This window comes from Gadus chalcogrammus, chromosome 14, assembly GCF_026213295.1.
Source record: "Gadus chalcogrammus isolate NIFS_2021 chromosome 14, NIFS_Gcha_1.0, whole genome shotgun sequence".
Classification (NCBI taxonomy): Eukaryota; Metazoa; Chordata; class Actinopteri; order Gadiformes; family Gadidae; genus Gadus; species Gadus chalcogrammus.
In genome coordinates this window covers 20,871,464-20,892,066 of record NC_079425.1, presented here as the reverse complement: position 1 = coordinate 20,892,066, position 20,603 = coordinate 20,871,464, and the positions used below count along the sequence as shown (strand labels likewise).

At 44.4% G+C, this 20,603-nt stretch overlaps 1 protein-coding gene across 1 annotated transcript; it reads right to left on the bottom strand.

Annotated features, from left to right (window-relative positions):
- Positions 1–1,148: 1,148 nt before the first annotated feature.
- gas6 (growth arrest-specific 6) lies at positions 1,149–20,296 on the bottom strand. The gene is made up of 15 exons (XM_056607885.1): positions 19,589–20,296; positions 18,750–18,910; positions 16,728–16,752; positions 16,576–16,638; positions 13,392–13,514; positions 10,842–10,961; positions 10,508–10,630; positions 7,988–8,109; positions 7,664–7,782; positions 6,012–6,201; positions 5,649–5,813; positions 5,249–5,417; positions 3,344–3,483; positions 2,961–3,162; positions 1,149–2,637 (listed from the first exon to the last, which is right to left on the bottom strand). Exons 1-15 carry the CDS (start codon positions 19,668–19,670, stop codon positions 2,486–2,488), a joined length of 1,956 nt encoding a protein of 651 aa, XP_056463860.1. The 5' UTR covers positions 19,671–20,296; the 3' UTR covers positions 1,149–2,485.
- Positions 20,297–20,603: the final 307 nt, after the last annotated feature.

The window sequence follows — 20,603 nt, the reverse complement described above, 5'->3', positions numbered from 1 at the left end:
TTTTTTTTCATGACGACAAAAGAAAAACAACAGTGTTACCCCCTATGTTTTATTTGAGAAATTTCGACAGTGTTACCCCTTTTTTTTTTTCATGACGACCAACAAAAAACAACAGTGTTACCCCTTATGTTTTTTTTCATGACGACCAATAAGAACGCTAGATCGCTAACTAACAGAGTTGTAAGCCCTTTCCACCCTTTTCAGTGGAGGAATTGGACTCCCCAAGCAATGTTATACTTAAAAAGAGCAAGTAAGTTACATATTAATTTAGTCTTTCGGCCTGTAGCATATAAACAAAATGAAGCAACTGTCCCATATTTCTAACTGCATTTTAAGTAGACATTGAGACTCACAAAAAATGGACGCTATAGGACAGTGATCATGATTTGTCTCAATATCAGAATAACAATGGGTCAAATAGCAATGGCTGGTGGAATGGCCATGAAGTAGGTCTGTATATGCAGTGCTTGTCCAGGCCTTGCAAGTCAGGATGTAGGCTTTGAATCTGAATGAAAAGTAGGTAAATAGGTAGTGGCCATCCCCAAAACGCACCAGAATACAGGAAATCAAATCTATTAAATTCAAAAAAAATTATTGGGGGGGGGGGGGGGGGGGGGGGGGGAACCTCAGACCCCCTGTCTATTTCTGTGCCCCACCAACATGTTTGATCGCCAGCCGCCACTGGTAGTGACAAAGGAAACTGGAAGCAAGTACAAGAAACAAGTACAAGAAAGGCTGTAGCAAGCACCATGCCAAAGAAGCTACTGACCTAACATAGTATATTTTTGCATACAATATACAGTACTTATTATGATATTGTGTATTATATAGTGCATGATTTATTTTGCATTATATTTGGATATTTTACATTAGAATATATACAATATTGCTTAGCAAGGCAAAATCTAACAATTTATATTTAATTCAACCTAAAATATGAAGCGGGCGGAGCCACTGCTTTCCCCCAATTCCCTAATGGGCCCATCCACACTTGTGGCAAAATATCAACTTAATATTTAATATTCTGGCCGGCCGGGCTATTATTTTAGCAGTTTAATGAGGTTTGGGGGCTTCAGATGTTCTGGAGCAGCTGTTCAGCTTAGGGTCGCCACCATCAGTTAAGAGGAAGACACAAAAAAAATCAACTCTTCTCGTAGTACCAATTCCTTTATTTTCAGATGGATTTCCACTTGTCAGGGAAGAGATCAGAATGGGATTCTCTCCACACAGAAAACTGGCAGTTACAAAGAAGTAAAATGAAAAAGTAAAACAAGGTCAATATACAACATATAAAAAAATGACGCAGTGTGTAATACATTCTCTCTTTAGATGGCTGGAGTCCATTAGCATTCTCAGACATTCTGCTCCAACAACTCAACATAACAGTTTGATATACGGATACTAACATAACAGTTTAACATACATGGTCATGTTTAACCGGTATTAACATAACTGTTAAATTTTAAACTACACAGTTGCTCTCAAGAAAAGAGGAACAAAAAAAAAAAAGCAGAAATTATAATAACTTTCAAGACTTTTCATTGATGATCAATAATGTTTGTGTTTGTGTAGAGATACTAAGACCTTGAATAACAGAAAGGTGTAGTAGGACCATGTGCAGCAGGTAGTGTTTGGTTTGGTTTGCACCATATAGTATATACACAGATCAGTATTTTACACTGTCGTTACTCAGTAGCTATCCCTAGCTAGGCTAACCCTAGCTGCGGAAGATGGCCTTGTGTCCAGCTTGTGATTGGCTCTTCCTGTAGCGGGTGTCTAGATGTGATTGGTTGGTTGAGGGAGAGGCGGGGCCGAGTAGTGCTGGCCCTGGTCACCTGGATGAAGCCACGCCCCCTGGCCCAGGTAAGGGCATAGCTTGGTAGGCACAAGGTTCAGGTTTTGAGGCAGCAGACGGACACAATATTAATGTCGGTCTGCTTCCGTGTGCAACAAAGTTCTCCAGCAGAGACTGCACCAGCAGCTAATGCTGGTAGCTTATGGTAGCTGCGAACCAGGCAATGGTAGTAGCTAATTCTAACCGCTAACCAGGCAACTCAAACAGCACATATCCCATCGTCCTGTGCAGCGGTTTTTGGGGAGCAGGACATTTGCTCACTGTTATCTAGCTAACCAGTAGTTCACCTTTCATCGGCAAGCTTCTGAGTTACCGTTGACTAGTGACCTACTAGTTAACTAGAAGAAATGTTAACTAAGAACTACTATTAGTTCACTGGTAACTAGCAAACTAAATAGTTTACTTTTAAATCAGTGAACTAGTAGTTAACAGGGATCTAGTCACCATGAGTATCGGGGGGGGGGGGGGGGGGGGCCAGTGCTGCAGCAGGAACTGGACCAGCTGATCTTCGCTTTTCATCAGACGTTTTCCCGCCAATTTCTCCAACTTCAGAATTCATCTCCGAGTCATTCTCTAGTGTCCTGTACATCGAGGTGGGGTGGGGGCGATGTACCGGGGGCAGGGTGGGGGTCATTGGTGTGCGCCCAGTAGGGGGCAGGAGTGGGAGCGGATGTCGTTGTGTTTATGGACGGCTCGGTCCAGATCGAGCGTCTCGCCGTTCACCGTGACCTCCAGACAGCCGCTGTAGGGCGCTGTGACCGGAGTCGACACCAGGGGAACATCTGGAGGAAACACATCTGGTCAGTGGAAAACACTCCGTATGGAGCGGGATCATCTAGTGAGTCCAAACAGTCTGCACCCCGTTACCTGGTCCTCTAAACAGGTGAGTTAATTAGTCCTGTATACAGGTGAGTTAATTAGTCCTGTATACAGGTGAGTTAATTAGTCCTCTATACAGGTGAGTTAATTAGTCCTCTATACAGGTGAGTTACCTGGCCCTCTATACAGGTGAGTTATCTGGTCCTCTCTACAGGTAGTTACCTGGTCCTCTCTACGGGTGAATAAGCTAATATTCTACACATGCAAGTCTTTACAAGCGAGTTACCTGGTAGCCCTCCTATAAAGGTGCTGGAGGGGGACTGTAGGTCGACTGGCTCTTGTGTCTCCTCGCTGCGACCAAGCTGACCATCCACCCAGAGCAACGTCTGGTTGCCCGTGACGACCACTCGGATCACATGACCCTCACCGTCACAAAGCTGGGCGGGCGCACTGGCCACCACCGTGTTGCCCACGGACACCAGAATAAACTGAAAAACAACATGTTTTATCATAAACCTGTTACCCAAATGATTATATTACGACAGGGGAGGATGTTTGAATGCAAGGTTTTTGCTTCAATCATCACCAACTCCCACCCAGTGCTCTGACTAGAACAGAGAACTACCACGACTACCCTGTTATTGTGAACAGAACACTCCGGGAACCTACGTCTCTCCACTCGTCCATGGCAGGGTGGTAGTCGGCCAGGGAGACAGAGAAGGGAACGCTGTCCTGGTGGACAAGGGCGAACATCACTCCCATCGCCGAGGTCGGACGCACAGCGAGGTCCACACTCAGGTTCTGGTAGTCTGGAGGAGAGGAGAGGAGAGGAGAAGGAGAAAGAAGAGACTGGTTTATGAAGAGGCGAGAGGGGTTACTGAATACGATAAATGTGATGTGGAGCACACGTTAAACGTGATCGATTCAGTGTGCGAAATACCAGCTGTATTCTAGCACTTCAGTGTTATGCTGAGGTCGTACAAAGACTCATTACAAGTGGCAGATACTGAGCTGGGGTCTCATTTATAACCGTTGCGTACGCACAAAACGGGGCTGAAATTGGCGTACGTGACTTTCCACGCCAAGGTTGTGATCTATAAAAAACCAACTTGACGGGAGAATGTGCGCAGCCCTAAGCAAACTCTGACCCATGCGTACGCATGGTTTGGAGGAAAAGGAGAATTGGCGACACAGATGGTGTGGTGGTGAACTGATGTCAGACAGAAGAATTGTAGAGTGAGGAGAACGATTATGTTTTATCATCGCACTTCATACATTTTATTTCAACCCGTATCATGCGTTAAATCGATGTAATAAGAATAATTTAAGTCAACTGCGTTATTTCTCAGTTATAACTCCAGAAACATCTCCTTAGAATAAAAAGAAAAATAAATTCTCTATAATTAATCCCGTCACTCCATACTGTCCACTGACGGCGCGACTGCATGGAATAAAGCATCTGTCCAACATGTGTCAATAACATAATATTTTTATGTGACACTGTTAACACATAATCAAATGTCAATTAAATACCAAGTGTGGGAAAACCAAGCCACACTCCTCATCACAATCGTTGTCCGTTACTCTTGATGCTTTTCATGACAAATCAGGCATTAAAAAGGGGTTATGTTCAAGAACATTTTACGTGGGTGATTACAAACTGATTATCCAAGGTGTTCTCGTTCAGTCTTATTACCGTAACCCTATAAATACAGAGGTGAGCGCCGTGGTAATGCTGCACCATATGGCACTTCTGGCGGACCATGCAAATGGCAGGATTCGGAGGGAGAGGGTCTTTAGGGACCATAACGATTTCTTGGTACATAAAAATATCTACCTTTATGTCAGACCACTTATTTTTTAATTCTGGGACTGTGCGCTCCGTGCTACTGACAGAGTTCACTGCTGCAGCAACATGTTGCCACTCACTCTGCTTTTTGTTGTATGCGATCCCAATCCCGTGACCGCCGAACAAAACTACTTTTCGGGCCTCCATCTCACCCACAAGTGTCTCCACTTCAACCTTCGCTTTTTTGCTTTTCTCAGTACTTCTGCCATTGTTTCCGACAAGACATAATACTTGCATCCGAGTCTGTTTTATATGCAGATCGCATTCATGAGGTCATTTGCATTGACCATTTATGGTTGAAAAGGGGCGTGTACAGGGCGGAACGTGAAGCTGATTCAGCTGCGCACACTTGTAGTCACTCTGTGATTTATAAAGCAAAGATTGCGTACGGTGTGCGTACGCAGGGTTTTATAAGTCTGAATATTTTTTGGCGCACGCAAAACTTGGCTTTTGGGCGTACGTACACTTTTAGCAACGATCCTACGCACAGTTTTATAAATGAGACCCCTGGTCAGTTGTAACTGTTACTAGAATAAGACTAATCTTTTCGAGAAAACAGGTGTGCAATCCTACGATTTTTCTAAACTCCCAACAGTTTATTGTAGATGGGTATTTGTTTAATTTAAGTTGTATGTGTTAAATGTGATACATTTGGCAAATGGGATAATGTGTAAAAGGGGACACGTGTGTTAAACGTGTTAAATGTGAAGTGTAAGCGGTAGTACCATAGGAGATGTTGAAGAGGGAGAAGCCCAGGCCGGGGTAGAAGGATCCCGGGTGTTCGGAGCCGAAACACTGCATGTTCTCATTAGAGCTGATGGTCTCCTGGATGGAGGTGTCTTCACCCGTCAGCCAACGCCAGTCCTTCATACAGCCGTCCAGACGGGGGTTCACCTAGACACACCAAATATATACATATACCCAAGTTATTACACACACGCACAATAAATAAATATACACATGATATGTATGCACAAAACACGCACACGCACACGCAACCCACACACACACACACACACACACACACACACACACACACACACACACACACACACACACACACACACACACACACACACACACACACACACACACACACACACACACACACACACACACACACACCTGGCTGAGGAGGCCCTCCTCCCTGAAGGGCACGCCCCCTACGGTCAGGTTGAGCTCATGAACGCCCTTCCTCAGAGTGAACAGATCTCCGTTCACCGCAATCTTCATCACCGCCTCCCGGTCTATCTTTATCACCAGGCTCCGCCCCTGCTCCTCCACAGAGATCTACATCATAAAAATCAAATAGATGTGGTATTAATATGAATGTATATACACAATATAAACAGTGTTATTAAAACTCTCTTCTGGTTGGTCATCCTTCCTGTCAATCATAACCAACAGGCTCTGGCCATGAACATTTTTTAGAAATAATTCACTCAAATAATTGTGAACATATTCTGTATAAATATATATCCTCCCGACCTTCCTCCACTGCCCGTCGTTGACCAGCGGCCCAGTGCTCGTCACCCGGCTGACCGCCGCGTACTTCAACTGCAGCTCCAACTTCCCATGATGCATCGCTAGGACGATCCAGGAGCTGTTATGGTGACCCCCCGCAAAAAAGATCACACCTTCAGGGTCGTAAGTTCGCAGGTCAAACTCAGCGGAGAACCTGTAGAGAGGACAAAGGAGGGAATAGGTTATAGCATGTCTGGATGTAAGGTGGTTCCCGTATCTCTAGGTGTTAGGAGGTTCTAGTAAGTCTACATGTTAGGTTCTAGTATGATAGGATCTAGTACATCTACATGATTGGTCTAGTACGTCTACATGATTGGTCTAGTACGTCTACATGATAGGTTCTTGTATCTCTAGTTTTTAGGAGGTTCTAGTAAGTCTACATGTTAGGTTCTAGTACGTCTGCATGATAGGTTCTTGTATCTCTAGGTGTTAGGAGATTCTAGTACGTCTACATGATAGGTTCTTGTATCTCTAGGTGTAAGGAGATTCTAGTACGTCTACATGATAGGTTCTTGTATCTCTAGGTGTTAGGAGATTCTAGTACGTCTACATGATAGGTTCTTGTATCTCTAGGTGTTAGGAGGTTCTAGTACGTCTACATGATAGGTTCTAGTACGTCTACATGATAGGTTCTAGTATCTCTAGGTTTTAGGAGGTTCTAGTAAGTCTACATGTTAAGTTCTTTGTCTAGATATGATGAGGTACTAGGGCTGTGCAATTAATCGAATTTCGATCGCAATATCGATTTTGGGGTTAAACGATCTCCAAACTCGTATAATCGAGTTGAAACGATTCATTTGACATTTTCCTTTTTACAGCAGGCCTAGAGAGTTTATGAAAGTTTATGAAAGAGACGCGCATGCGAAAGCATTCAACGCGGCGAGAGGGAATACAATCTAACAGGCGTGCTGCATCAGGAAGTATGCCGTTGGCAGGAGGCGGGACATGCCAGTGAACCACCAATCAGCAGCATCGACTGTTGACAGACATGTTGGAGTAGACCTACCGTGTGGAATATTAAAGTTTCAGTAACGTTACAGTTTGATGAACGATAACAAGCTCCTATAGCAGACTTTAACTAAGAGTTCTTTAAGGCAGAACTGCCAAGTACATCTTGTATATGCATCTCTGTTTAACAACAATATGATTTTTATTAGCCATGTGTTTGTTATGGCTTTGTGACTTTTAACTTTGCTATGGAGAAATGCTGGGACCGTTGTTCTCTAGACATTAAATAGGGAATGTATTATTTCACGTATGTGTAGAACCTATTTAGAATGGCTGAGCCTGACCTTACATAAAAACGGCTGTGAAAGAGACTGGAGGCAAGCACTTCCCCTGCCTCAATGAGGGGGGAGTGTGAGAGCATGTTTCTATGTCATAATTGATTGTGTCAATAAATGCATGTTTTCAAACTCAAAAATAATCGTTTGAATAATCGTGATATCAATATTGACCAAAATAATCGTGATTATGATTTTTCCCATAATCGAGCAGCCCTAGGTTCTAGTACGTCTACATGTTAGGTTTTTTGTCTAGATATGATGAGGTTCTAGTACTTCTACATGTGAGGTATGTATTGGTGTTAGGATCTAGACGTCAGGAGGTTCCTGTACCCCGTCTGGACGCGGCGTCGGAAGCGCAGCCGGACGACGGGGACGGCGCTGAACATGCGTCCGAGGTAGAGCGAGCGACTGTTCCTCTCCAGAACCGGCGACAAACAGGGCGTGATGCGCTGCAGAAACACACAGGAGAACCAACATGGAGGTCTTAACATCAATGTGGTCAGGGGACGCGCCTGGAAGGAAATCCAGACAACGTCAAACTAAATTGAAAGGAAAAGTAAGGGTAAGAGTAGAATGAGGGGTGAGAGGAGTAGAAGGAAGAGTAGGAGGAGTAAAAGGAGGTGTAAGGAAGGAGTAAAAGGAGTCGTATTTCACCTTGCAGCTGCGGAGGTCTTGGCTGAGCTTCCTGCCTTGACGACCGTCACAGAAGCAGCGGAAACTACCGGGAGTGTTGAGACACTGCTCTACGCACACACCCTGCAGACACTCATCCACGTCTGCACACACACACACACACACACACACACACACACACACACACACACACACACACACACACACACACACACACACACACACACACACACACACACACACACACACACACACAGTAAGGTATATACAGTATGATTAAATATATTGGTGTATTTGATTCAGGGTAGTTTCATCAGTTAATCAGTAGTAGGGTATCAATTAGTTAAGTACCAGTTAAAGGCTAAGTATCTAGTGTGTCTAAAGTGTCTAGTATCCAAGTTCCGGAAGATTTCCTGAATGGGATCAGGTGTGAATGGGAACAGGGATCGATATTCCGGGAATTCTACACCGGCCTTCTGCCGGCTCAAGACCTAGCAACATTTCCGTAATGTGAATGAAAGAGGCCCCATTCAAGAGAGGTGCGTAAAATGTTTTGTCCATCTAATGCAAGAAGCTTTCCCGTAGCGCGAGCAAACCAATCACAAGACTCAGCTGATGTCGTATTTGTAATTGCGACTGTTTATCCTCACGGGCCAATGCTTCTTGAGGGATCTTTCTGTTTGCAAACAAGCTCTTTTTTTTCAGAATGTCTGGACGCCTGAAGAGGTGGTTTGTATACCGTAAAAAGATAAGAGTTTATATCAAAACATACCCACACTATTCTGGAGAATGGATAAACAGAGAAGGAAAACAGTTAATGGTAGCGCGAGTATATTAGTTTATTCCCAGATTTTTATTATTATGGGAGGGAGGATGGCAGCATGACTTCTATCAACCGAGGTTCTCATGTTTATGTTCAGTCCTAGTAGAGTTTGATGTTAGCGGGCCATTATTTACGTTATTAAGGTCACAATGGCTGCTCAGAGAAATGCACAAACGTCCGCTTAGTAAATACACCTAACAGTAATAAGATGCTCTTAACTACCGTTTAGACTTCACACACGCAGACAGATATATCTGGCCTCACGATTATACTAGGGGGCAATATCGTTCATAGTATTCCACTTAATATACTATATTCTCTTTAAGGACTGAGAGTAGACTCCCTATGTTTATCCTCCGATGAGTCTGAAGCAGCTTCTCATGTTTGACCCTCTTGCCTGAGAGACGGTTTCTTTCTTTAGAACACAAGACTAAGTGTTCCCTGAGTGTACAGGATGTGCTTAATAGGCTAGGGAGAGGTAGGGTCCTGGAGGTTCAGGGACAGGGTTTTTCCCCAGGAACCAGCAGCTGTCTGTGGGGAGCAGTCTCTCTCTCTCGCTCGCTAGTTCTCCGTTAGTATGAGACGAGGAGTTTTTATAATGACATTAAATAGACTCCTCTCTTTCATACTGTCCTTATAGCAGTAAACATTCTGATTTAACAGGTAAAGCAACAGGTAAAGCAAGTGTTATACAGTTTGCAAATATAACTTAATTGTAACCACTTGTTTCATAATTTAATTTTGTTTATTATTGCTTATTATTCTTTACTTGTTCGAAATACCAATATTTTAAAAACATTCTGATAGGGTTAGTATGACAGGGTTAATCTGTTCGGGGTAGGTTGAGACGAATAGGGTTGGTCTGATAGTGTTAGGGTTAGTCTAATAAGGTTAGCATGATAGTGGTGGGGTGAGTTTGACAGGGTTAGTCTGATAAGGGTAAGGTTAGTTGAATACGGTTAGAGGTCTACCATCATCTGTTTTACAGTCTTATTCCCACATGAATACACCCGGACAGGTGTTCAGAAGTTGACCCATCACCCAGTTTCAACAACACAGCTGGAGCTCACACACACCCTCCAGATATGCATGTCTATATATAGTTTGCAGTGTTTCTAACCCCCCAAAAAAAGGATTAAAAAAAGGAAATTCAGTAAAGAATAATAATAGTAAGGGTTGTGAGTATGTGCCCTCTATCACCAAGGACAACAATGCTACTATTATCATATTATATTATTATATCAACACAGTCGAGAGATGGCGTAAACGTAATATCCTTTCTTGCCTAATTACTTGGCAAGAAAGAAGTGTTTATTGGTAGAATGCCCATCTGGTGGGCAGTACATTAACAGTGGCATTGGCAATGCATGAGCCTGTGTAAACAGTGTAAAAGTACATACTTAGTATAAATGACAGCCTTATTTAGATTTTTAACAATTAAAATATAATTTGAATATTAAAAATAAAAAGGAATGAAATTCAAATGGGATAATAGAGGAAGATTGACAGCTCTACTGTGTTCATGATGCGCTATGTTTTGCAAAGTTCATATTCATTTGTATGCAATAAATGCACTTTCTTAAAGTCATCCTCTGTAAGCCGTGTACTCTACAGGCGACTCGTCTGTTTACGTTATGGTTGAGAACCACCAGGCCTGAAAACAATCCAGGGGAAACACTGGCGTGCGTGCGTGCGCGCGTGTGTGTCGGTACACTCACCCACGCAGCTCAGTGATTGGTTGTTGAACTCGTAGCCACTCTCACAGAAACACTCGTAGCTCCCGTCTATGTTCACACACTGAGCCGTCCCACACACCCCCGGGATCCCGCACTCGTCCACGTCTAAAAAACACACACACACACACACACACACACACACACACACACACACACACACACACACACACACACACACACACACACACACACACACACACACACACACACACACACACACACACACACACACACACAATGAATCCTAACATTTAGGGTTATTTATGAACAACACATCATATTAACAGATACCAGATAGTCCATCAGGTTTGCATACCTTGGCAGGTGTGGCGGTTGACCAGCTTGTAACCATGGTGACAGGAACAGTGGTAACTACCCAAAGTGTTGTTACACGCGTGCTCACAGCCGGCATTCTTCTCAGCACACTCGTTGACGTCTGAGAGAAAAAATAGTTATTAGTTGGCTCTGGCTACCACTGTTAGCCTTTAGCTCTGTTAACTATGTTAATGGTTAGCTCTGTAAGCAACCCGCTCTGTGAGCTGTCAGCTCTTTTAGTTGTAAGCTCCATTAGCTGTTAGTTGCTAGCTATGTTAGCAATTACTTGTTTTAGCCGTTAGCTCTGTAAAGAGCTAGACCTTTTAGTGGTTAGCTTTGTTAGCCATTAGCTCTACAAGAGCCGTTAGCTCAAATTGGTTAAACTAATTTATTAACTCTAGCAGATGGTAGTATATGTGTGTTTGCCGTGAATGCGTGTCTCTGTGTGTGCGTGGGTAAGTGTGTAAGAGTTTGAATGGCATATGTGCATGTGTTTAAGAGTACATGTGTGTATGTGTGTGTGTGTAGACATTTATTCAGTCAGTTTGTTTCCGTTTACCAAGCTTCCAGGATGAGTCACTGTGGAAACGGTTGGCGAACACCAACCATAGACTCTCAGACACTAAGCTAATTTTCACCTTTCTGGATTAAAAACTCTTACTGTTGCAAATACTAGGAGCTCCTCTTACCAGATCTGACCTCCTCCACCCTGACCTCCACAACTGACCTCAACCCTGACCCCCTCCACCCTGACCTCCACCACTGACCTCCACCACTGACCTCTACCCTGACCTCCTCCACCCTGACCTCCTCTACCCTGACCTCCTCTACCTTGACCTCCTCTCCCCTGACCTCCTCCACACTGACCTCCTCTACCCTGACCTAAACAGAGCCGTGTGACCATCTCTTTTGAAAACTAGTTCAACCTGAATCAATACCGCGCTCACAACAGCCGCAACAACCACATAATCACTGTCAGATTCAGGGTTTGTTGTGTTGTGTTGTGACACACACCTGACCCAGTTATACCCTTTAGGAGGAAACACACCCAGTTCAATCCATTCAGAGGACACCATTAAATACATGCCTTTGTTGGATACTCGATTTGATTCTGACTGTCGGTCTGATGGGTTAGGGTTAGTCTCAAAGGACTAGTCTCATAGGGGAATGGTTAGTCTGATAGGGTAAGTTGGATAGTTAGGGTTAGTCTGATAAGATTGATGTGAGTTTGATAGGGTTACAGTAGGTCGAATAGGGTTAGTTTTAGGGTCTACCACCATTTCAGTCTGATTCCCATAAGGATACACCAGGACAGATGTTCAGAGGTTGACCCCGTCACCCAGTTTCTACAACACAGCTGGAGCTCCCTCACAGACTCCAGATGTGTGTGTATACCCTGTGTGTGTGTGTGTGTGTGTGTGTGTGTGTGTGTGTGTGTGTGTGTGTGTGTGTGTGTGTGTGTGTGTGCGTGTGTGCACACGGTTTTGTTGAATACTCAATACTTATTGGTGAATTACCACATTTAGCGGCCGGTTCATTTTTCATGGATTTTAAATCATTAATATATTTTTACAGGACACCTGACCCAGTCTTACCCCTTTACAGGACACCTGACATAGTTATACCCTGTTAAAGGACACCTGACCTAGTTATACCCCTCTACAGGACACCTGACCCAGTCTTACCCCTTTACAGGACACCTGACCTAGTTAAACCCCTTTACAGGACACCTAACCTAGTTAAACCCTGTTAAAGGATACCTGACCTAGTTATCCCTTTAGAGACACCTGACCTAGTTATCACTTCAGAGACACCTGACCCAGTTATCCCTTCAGAGACAACTGACCTAGTTATCCCTTTAGAGACACCTGACCTAGTTATCCCTTTAGAGACACCTGACCTAGTTATCCCTTTAGAGACACCTGACCTAGTTATCCCTTTAGAGACACCTGACCTAGTTATCCCTTTAGAGACACCTGACCTAGTTATCCCTTTAGAGACACCTGACCTAGTTATCCCTTTAGAGACACCTGACCTTGTTATACTCCTTTAGAGGACAAGAGGCAGTTACAGCCCGAGTAGAGGACGCACACCTGACCACGTTAAACCATGGTGCAGGACCAATGGCTGTGTTGGTTGGTTCAATGGTTTGTCCCTGGACAGCACTGTAGAAGTGCTGAGGCTTTAAGACGCTATCCTTCCTGAGGTCAATGATGACCTTGTGCATTAGCCTGCTGGAGGCACACAATTGGACGGTTGAGATGACTCCGAATGACACTGCAGAATCACTGCATTCTGCTGACATAAAGTGGGCTCCCTCTCTCTCTCTACCTATGACTCTCCCTCCCTGGCTATCGCTCTCTCGCTGCCTCCAGCCTTCCCACCCTCTCCCTTAATGTTGTTGAAGGTCACCTAACCTGACCTCCCTCTCAAAGCAATAAAAGAAAATTGCAAAAGCATGTATTAAAAAAGTAAGAAAGAAGGAAAAATGGAAAAGGAAAATTTAACAACTGCTCATTTTTCTGTGGCCGTGAAGGGCACTCAACCGTACCTTTATCACAGTGGGCTCCGGTCCAGCCGGTGAAGCAATGGCACAGGAAGTCTCCCTTCCGGTCCTCACATCGCACCGACCCCCTGGGGTGGCACGGGGAGGGAGAGCACTGGTCTGGGATATCTGAGGGAGGGGGGGGGGGGGAAAAAGAGAGAGAGAGAGAGAGAGAGAGAGAGAGAGAGAGAGAGAGAGAGAGAGAGAGAGAGAGAGAGAGAGAGAGAGAGAGAGAGAGAGAGAGAGAGAGAGAGAGAGAGAGAGAGAGAGAGAGAGAGAGAGAGAGAATAAATGACAACATACTATCGAGTATGCTTCCCTCCAGGAACATGCTAACAACATGCTGACTCTGGTGTGACACAGGCATGACATTATACAGGACAAGGCCTCATACAGCTACCGCAGGGGGCATGTCCCATGATAAATTACAATCCTAGGAGACATCCTAAAAGGTAGGATCCAAGGGGATAGGAGACCCCCCCCCCCCCCCCCCCCCCTGTCGGTTGAGTATTTAAACAGAGCAGAAGACACGTCCAGACATGTTCCCTAACGTTCAGAGGCGAAAGAGAGAAAGAGAAAGAGAGAAAGACGAGAATAGAAAGAGAGAAAGAGGAGAATAGAAAGAGAAAGAGAGAAAGACGAGAATAGAAATAGAAAAAAGATGAAGTGAAATGGAGAGAAATAGAGAATGATAGAGATTAAAGTCAAAAAATATTTGGTGCAGAATGCCAGAATAAATTATACTAAGTTCTAAAAATATCACATTTATCCCTTTGGTTCATGTGGTAGAACCATATTTATCTGGTCTTACAGACAGAAGGTAGTTAAACATGATTTTGTATACATAAATATATACATAGTGTTGCTAGACAGATAGATAGATATTTAGTTATATCTATCCCTATAGCTATTTTAATGTGTATGTATTACTTTATATAATATATAAAGTAGTTCATACCCATGTTAATGGCAGAGCTTTGTTTATGTGAAATCAATAAACATTTCCGTCACCTCTAATGTTGGGTTCAGTCCTGGTTAATGCTTCACAGCAGGAACTAGATCACATTTATTGCACACATTTATTTCTCATACAAATATGTAAGTAAAAATGAGGTGTAATTCAATGTTTTAACATTGAAAATGTTCTAGTCATGGTATGATGATTTAAACTCAAGTAAATTCAGATATATTAACCGTTTCTTCCACTTTCTATTTCACTGCAGTTTTTGGGTGGGAGGAGAGGAGAAGGAGGAGGAGGGAAGGAGTTGAAACAGGAGAGATAGAGAGGTCTGTGGTCTCTTTACAAACCAGCGGTAAGGCGAGGAGAGGGTTTCGAGGTGTAGTATACAATGTGTATTTGCATGTAATCCTTTGGGGTTATTATGCGTTATAAATGACAATATGCTTTATATTTTTTGATTCATCCCACAGCAGATATGATGACTATATCTCAGTTGGTAGGCAGGTTGAGGGGAGGGGGGGGGGGGAAGGGAGAGAGATACATGAGTTTTATCCCTCACAGCTCTCTGCTGTTGCTGAGTCATAAGTCATTCTGCTCAGCCAATGGGAGAGCAGCTGGCTGGTCCTGATGCAGCAGAAAGAGACACGCTGTCCTACACATCAGGGGGCGTGCCCATGATGGCTAGAGGGGGTGTGGCTAAGAGACACACTCACTCCCTGCTGACGTAAAGACACACCTCCTGCTGACACACACCCCCTCCCCCCCCCACCCCTGCTGACGCATGGCATGACTGCGGCGATACCCACCTACCTGCACAGACACACACACACACACACACACCTTAATGCACTACCTGTACACACACACACACACACACACACACTTTACATATCTACCTGCACACACACACACCTTACTGCCCTACCTACACACACACGCACACACACACAAACCTTACTGACCTACCTACTAACGTATAATAAGGGACAGCATCTGTCGGGTTACCTGCTCTAGCTTTGGGGAAGTTGCTAGGCTAGGAGAAGTAGCTACGTTAAGTATAGAGAATTGCCTAGGCTAGCTCTTGAGAAGTTGCTAGGCTAGTTGTAGAGAAGTAGCTAGGCTAGCTGTAGGGAGGTGGCTAGGCTAAGTATGATGCGGTACAGAAATACTGCAGTGGAACCCAGCCTCCAGAACTATTAATACACCACAGATGAAGAACAGCAGAGGGAGGGGAAGCTAGGTGAAAGTCTCCAAGTGTGTCAGAAGGTATTGAAGGACACGCACGCGATGAGAGTCTGAGGTAGTGAATATTGAGCACAGCGTCATCATTTATAGTGACATGTAGTGAATACTGAGTCATGATGAGGGGGAGTAGTAGTGAATATGCAACGCTGCCATGCAACACACAGTGTGTGCTTGTGTTTTAGGGGTGTGACTATGCAACCAGTGGCTTAAACACTACAAGTAGTAGGGTTTGAGCGTTTATTTCCTTTACATAGTACACTACTGGACATGATGAATTCCTTTACACAATACACTACTTCATATGCTCTTTGACGCACGACAGAAATTCAGAAAGCAACAAATACAATCATCTCACAATTAATTGATTTTGGGTTTAATGTGCTCTTTGGCCAGTGGATGGCAGTACATTGTAGACCTACTAGTAGCTTGCCAAGCACAGATTATAACCATAAGACTCCGTCACAAACAGTTCCCGGGAAATTACTGGGATAACCTCTCAGACACGGCTAGTGATATTCACTGTTCATCCTTAGCTATTTCCGTCCTGCACCCTTTTAAACATGGCTTAGCAATGCCGGAATAGATGGGCAAAGGAATTCCCCAATATCGACCCCTGTTCCCATTAACACATGACCCATAAAGGGAATGTTCCTGAACATTTCCACGAAATACGGCACATGTTAGGGGCTATATGCAGTCCCATGAATAAATACTGTCTTCGGCTAGCTAGCATGAAGAGGAACGTACTGACTATCGAGTACTGTCATTTCCCGATCCACGGGAAACGTGGGTTTAGTTTTCTAGAGAGCGGGAGGAAGGGAGGGTTTGAGGAAAGATGGGGGAGGGATGGATGGTTTTACTGTTTTCATGGAGAAGGAATGTGGATGTGCCAAAGAGAAAAAGCCTGATTGTGTACAGCCATGGTGAGAGAGTGAGATGTAGTGAATGCTGACTGAGTACATCCATGTTGAGAGGGAGACTTACTGTGCACACAGGTGACCAAGTCCTGTTTCTTCTTTTCTGAGTCTCCAAACTGTTCCATGCAGGCTAGACAGGAATAAGAATAAGAGCAGTTTAATACCCCTCTGCCTGTTCACAGCCAAAGATAAACGGATGGCCAGTGAAGGATGACTTACCTAAATACTTTGGGTAGAAGTAGTCCTACACCAGAGGGAAACATAATATAAATATAAGCATCATTCAGACTACATTAGGTTTCCAATTGATAAAGTCTGGGAGGCAGGCAGGTGGGCGCACACAGGCACACACACACACACACACACACACACACACACACACACACACACACACACACACACACACACACACACACACACACACACACACACACACACACACACACACAAGACTGGATACTGTCTGAGTTCAGCCATGATGAGATTCAGAGGTGTTGCAAACTCAGCACACAGCAGGAGGGTGAGATGTAGTGAATAGAGTTCAGCCATGATGAGAGTGAGGCTTGGTGAATACTCTTAGTCATGTTGAGTGAGACGTAGGGAATATTGTCTCAGGACCGCCATGCAACACAGTCCGTGCTTGTGTTTTATGGGTGTGACTATGCAACCAGAGGCGGCAAGGAGTGGTGTTAGAGCTGCAGAGTGTTTCTTTATATAGTAAACTACTTGATATGGTCAATTTATTTAAATAGTACACTAATTGATATGGTTATTTCCTTCACGTAGTACTGCTTGATGTGGTTCACTATTACTAGAGATAATAATAAATTGGCTTCAAGGGTTCGTTTTTCAAGTATGAAAGTTGCAACTGCTCTTGACAGAAAGTTTAAGAGACAACAGGAAGTTGATGCTTGTTGTCAGGGGCAACCAGCAGTAACCAGGGATACCCTCAGTCTCTCCTCTGCAGAGCTGCAGCAAAGTGTTGAGTCAGAGGTTGAATAATGAATTCATGAATGAGACTGCAGTTCTCCTGCACGCGAACAGAGAGACAAACACACACACACACACACACACACACACACACACACACACACACACACACACACACACACACACACACACACACACACACACACACACACACACACACACACACACACACACACACACAGTGTATACCCTAGTAGCAATACACTTCAGATACACTATATATACTGTACACACAACCAATAGATTACGAAAAATACCATAAATACTACCAATATACTGTAAATACACACCCAAACGCACAACTTATTTCAACATAGCCATACCTCACCCTTCCATAACTCGCAGTTCTCCAGGGAAGGTAAGAACGCTAACGTTAAGGAAGAGCTAGGAGTGGACGCTGAGCTAGGTTTAGGGAAGCTATCAGACTAACGTTGGCGATGTGGTAGGAGTGGACACTGAGGTAAGTCCAGGGAAGAACTTAGATGTTAGACACATCAACCTTTAAAAGTTATGGCTACCGATTGTCAAGCAGAAAATATTAAATATTGAAGTAAATATACTTTGCGTACATTACGTGTTTATTTTAATTATGTGTGTGTGTGTGTGTGTGTATGTGTATGTGTGTGTGTGTGTGTGTGTGTGTGTGTGTGTGTGTGTGTGTGTGTGTGAATGAGTGTTAGTGAGTGAGTGTACATGAGTGTGTGTGTGTATTTTGAAACAGTGATAGACAGCACCGTGAGAGTGACTGTGACTGTGAGTGTGTGTGTGTGTGTGTGTGTGTGTGTGTTTTGAAACGCAGTGATGGATAGTGGTCGTGTTGCCTCTCCCCCAAGCTAGCCGCCTAGATGCTAATTACATTTCCTCTTCGACACTTTCCAACGGTGGCAACAATCCACCACAATAATATTTCAATATTTAGCTTCTGTAGCCATGGTTACAGACCATCCCAAGGAGTGAAATATACACCCTCAGAGAGGATAGGACTCAGTGACCCTAATGACCACACACACACACACACACACACACACACACACACACACACACACACACACACACACACACACACACACACACACACACACACACACACAAAGAGAGGTCAGTAGCCATGTGTGCTTATTCTAAATTGATAAATGTATAATTTAAGTTGGTTTCTAATTGATAACCTTACAAATAATTTAAATCAGTGTACTGACTAAAGCAGAGGTACCAGTAGCAGTAGTAGTCCATCTCCAATAAGAGCCTACTAACCGTCTCTGGCTGGTTCTCGAACACCTCCCGCGCCTCCTCCTTACTGCAACGCTCCTCCACACACTCCCTCTCCAGGTGGCCCTGCTTGGTCTCCTCAAACACCTGGTAGGCTCTCCTCGGGCGGCTCAGGAACACACTGGCCTGCTCCCGCGTCAACGAGACTGACACACAATACTTAATGTTACCATACCACCCTTTCAATTGTACTACACCACCAGTCTGCTCCCCCGTCGAGACTGACACACAATACGTGATGTTACAATACTACTGATTTAAATGTACACCAGTCTATTGAGTAAAACTTTACTGCAGGGTCTACTGAGTCAGGGCTGTACACGTCAAGTATGAATTGAAATTGTACATCCGAATGTTATCTCTTTACATTTACCAAGTCATACTTTACATTAAAATACTACCTCTTTAAAACGTACTCAGTCAGACTTTGCATCCCATGCTACCTCTTTAGACATACCAAGTCAAATTGAACGTTACATCCCAATGCTATCTTTACGCATAAGCCTACCAAGTCGAATTTACATTACCATATTACCTCTTTACCCTTACAACGTCAGACTGAACATCACCTCTATCCAGGTGCTAAATTCGTCTTTCAACGAAAGACTACATCTTTACACGTACTAGGTCGAACTTTACATCACAACATCGCCTCTTTACAGGTACTAAAGACAGACTTTAAATCACAACGTCCACCACTTTACACGTACTAGGTCAAACTTTTCTCCTACTCCGCCCTGGCGAGGAGAGGACCGAGGCTGGGTCCCAACAAGGTGAGTTAGCAGGTTAGCCTGCGGGTAGCATGGGGCTCTGGTTGTACTTACTGCTGTCGGACCAGCAGGAGAACACGATAACCAGCAGGACCTCCCGCAGCAGGGTCCTGGTCGGACTCGGAGTCGGTCTCATGTCTGCTGGTCTCTCCCTCTGGTCAGGGTTCTAACTTTCTCTCCTGGTCTCTGCACCAAGAAACACTGCGGTGCTTCCACTCAGCGACACGACACAGTGCAGCGGTCTGGTCCCTGCGGTCCCTGTCGGGTTACGTTAACTCCTGTGTTCCAGACCTGCTCGAGTCCCTGGACCAGTACCGTCCTTGTTCTAGTCCTCCCCGAGTTCCTGGTCTAGTACCGTCCGTACTCGAGACCTCTCCAAGTTCCTGGTCTAGTACCTACCGTGTTGTAGACCTCTGCGCATAGCATGCACAACCCGCGACCTTGTTCCTCTGTCTACCGCGGCGGCTCGACTCCCATCGCGGTTCTCGGGAACTCTTGTCCCGCTAGAAGAACAACACTGTAGTCCCGTTGGAACAACACTTTAGTCCCGGTTTCCCTGTGGTTCTAGAACACAGTTCTCACAGTCCCCTGGGTCACCTGCAGTTCTAGTCCCGCTACAAGAGCACTCTGGTCCCGCTGGAAGACCGTACGGTTCTCAGGACTTCGGACTGAGCTCTGAAAAGTTGTCTGAAGGACTGTAGTCTCAGACAGCAGATTGTTATGGTGCAGTTGAGGCTCTCTACCGTTGTCTCTCGCTCTCTCTCTGATCCCCCCCCCCCTTGTGTGTGTGTGTGTGTGTGTGTGTGTGTGTGTGTGTGTGTGTGTGTGTGTGTGTGTGTGTGTGTGTGTGTGTGTGTGTGTGTGTGTGTGTGTTGCTTAAGTAAATTGTTGCAATAGTTGGCATGTGCTTATTAAAACAAGCTTAGGCTGATAAACGTGTCTGTTTTGGTAGAGGAAAGCCACAGTTTCAAGGTTAACTTACCAGTATCACCTTTAAAACTAAATATAGTTCATGAATATACATGATTCGGTTAGGTTCTTGTTTTCAAGAAAACGATTTCATAATCTC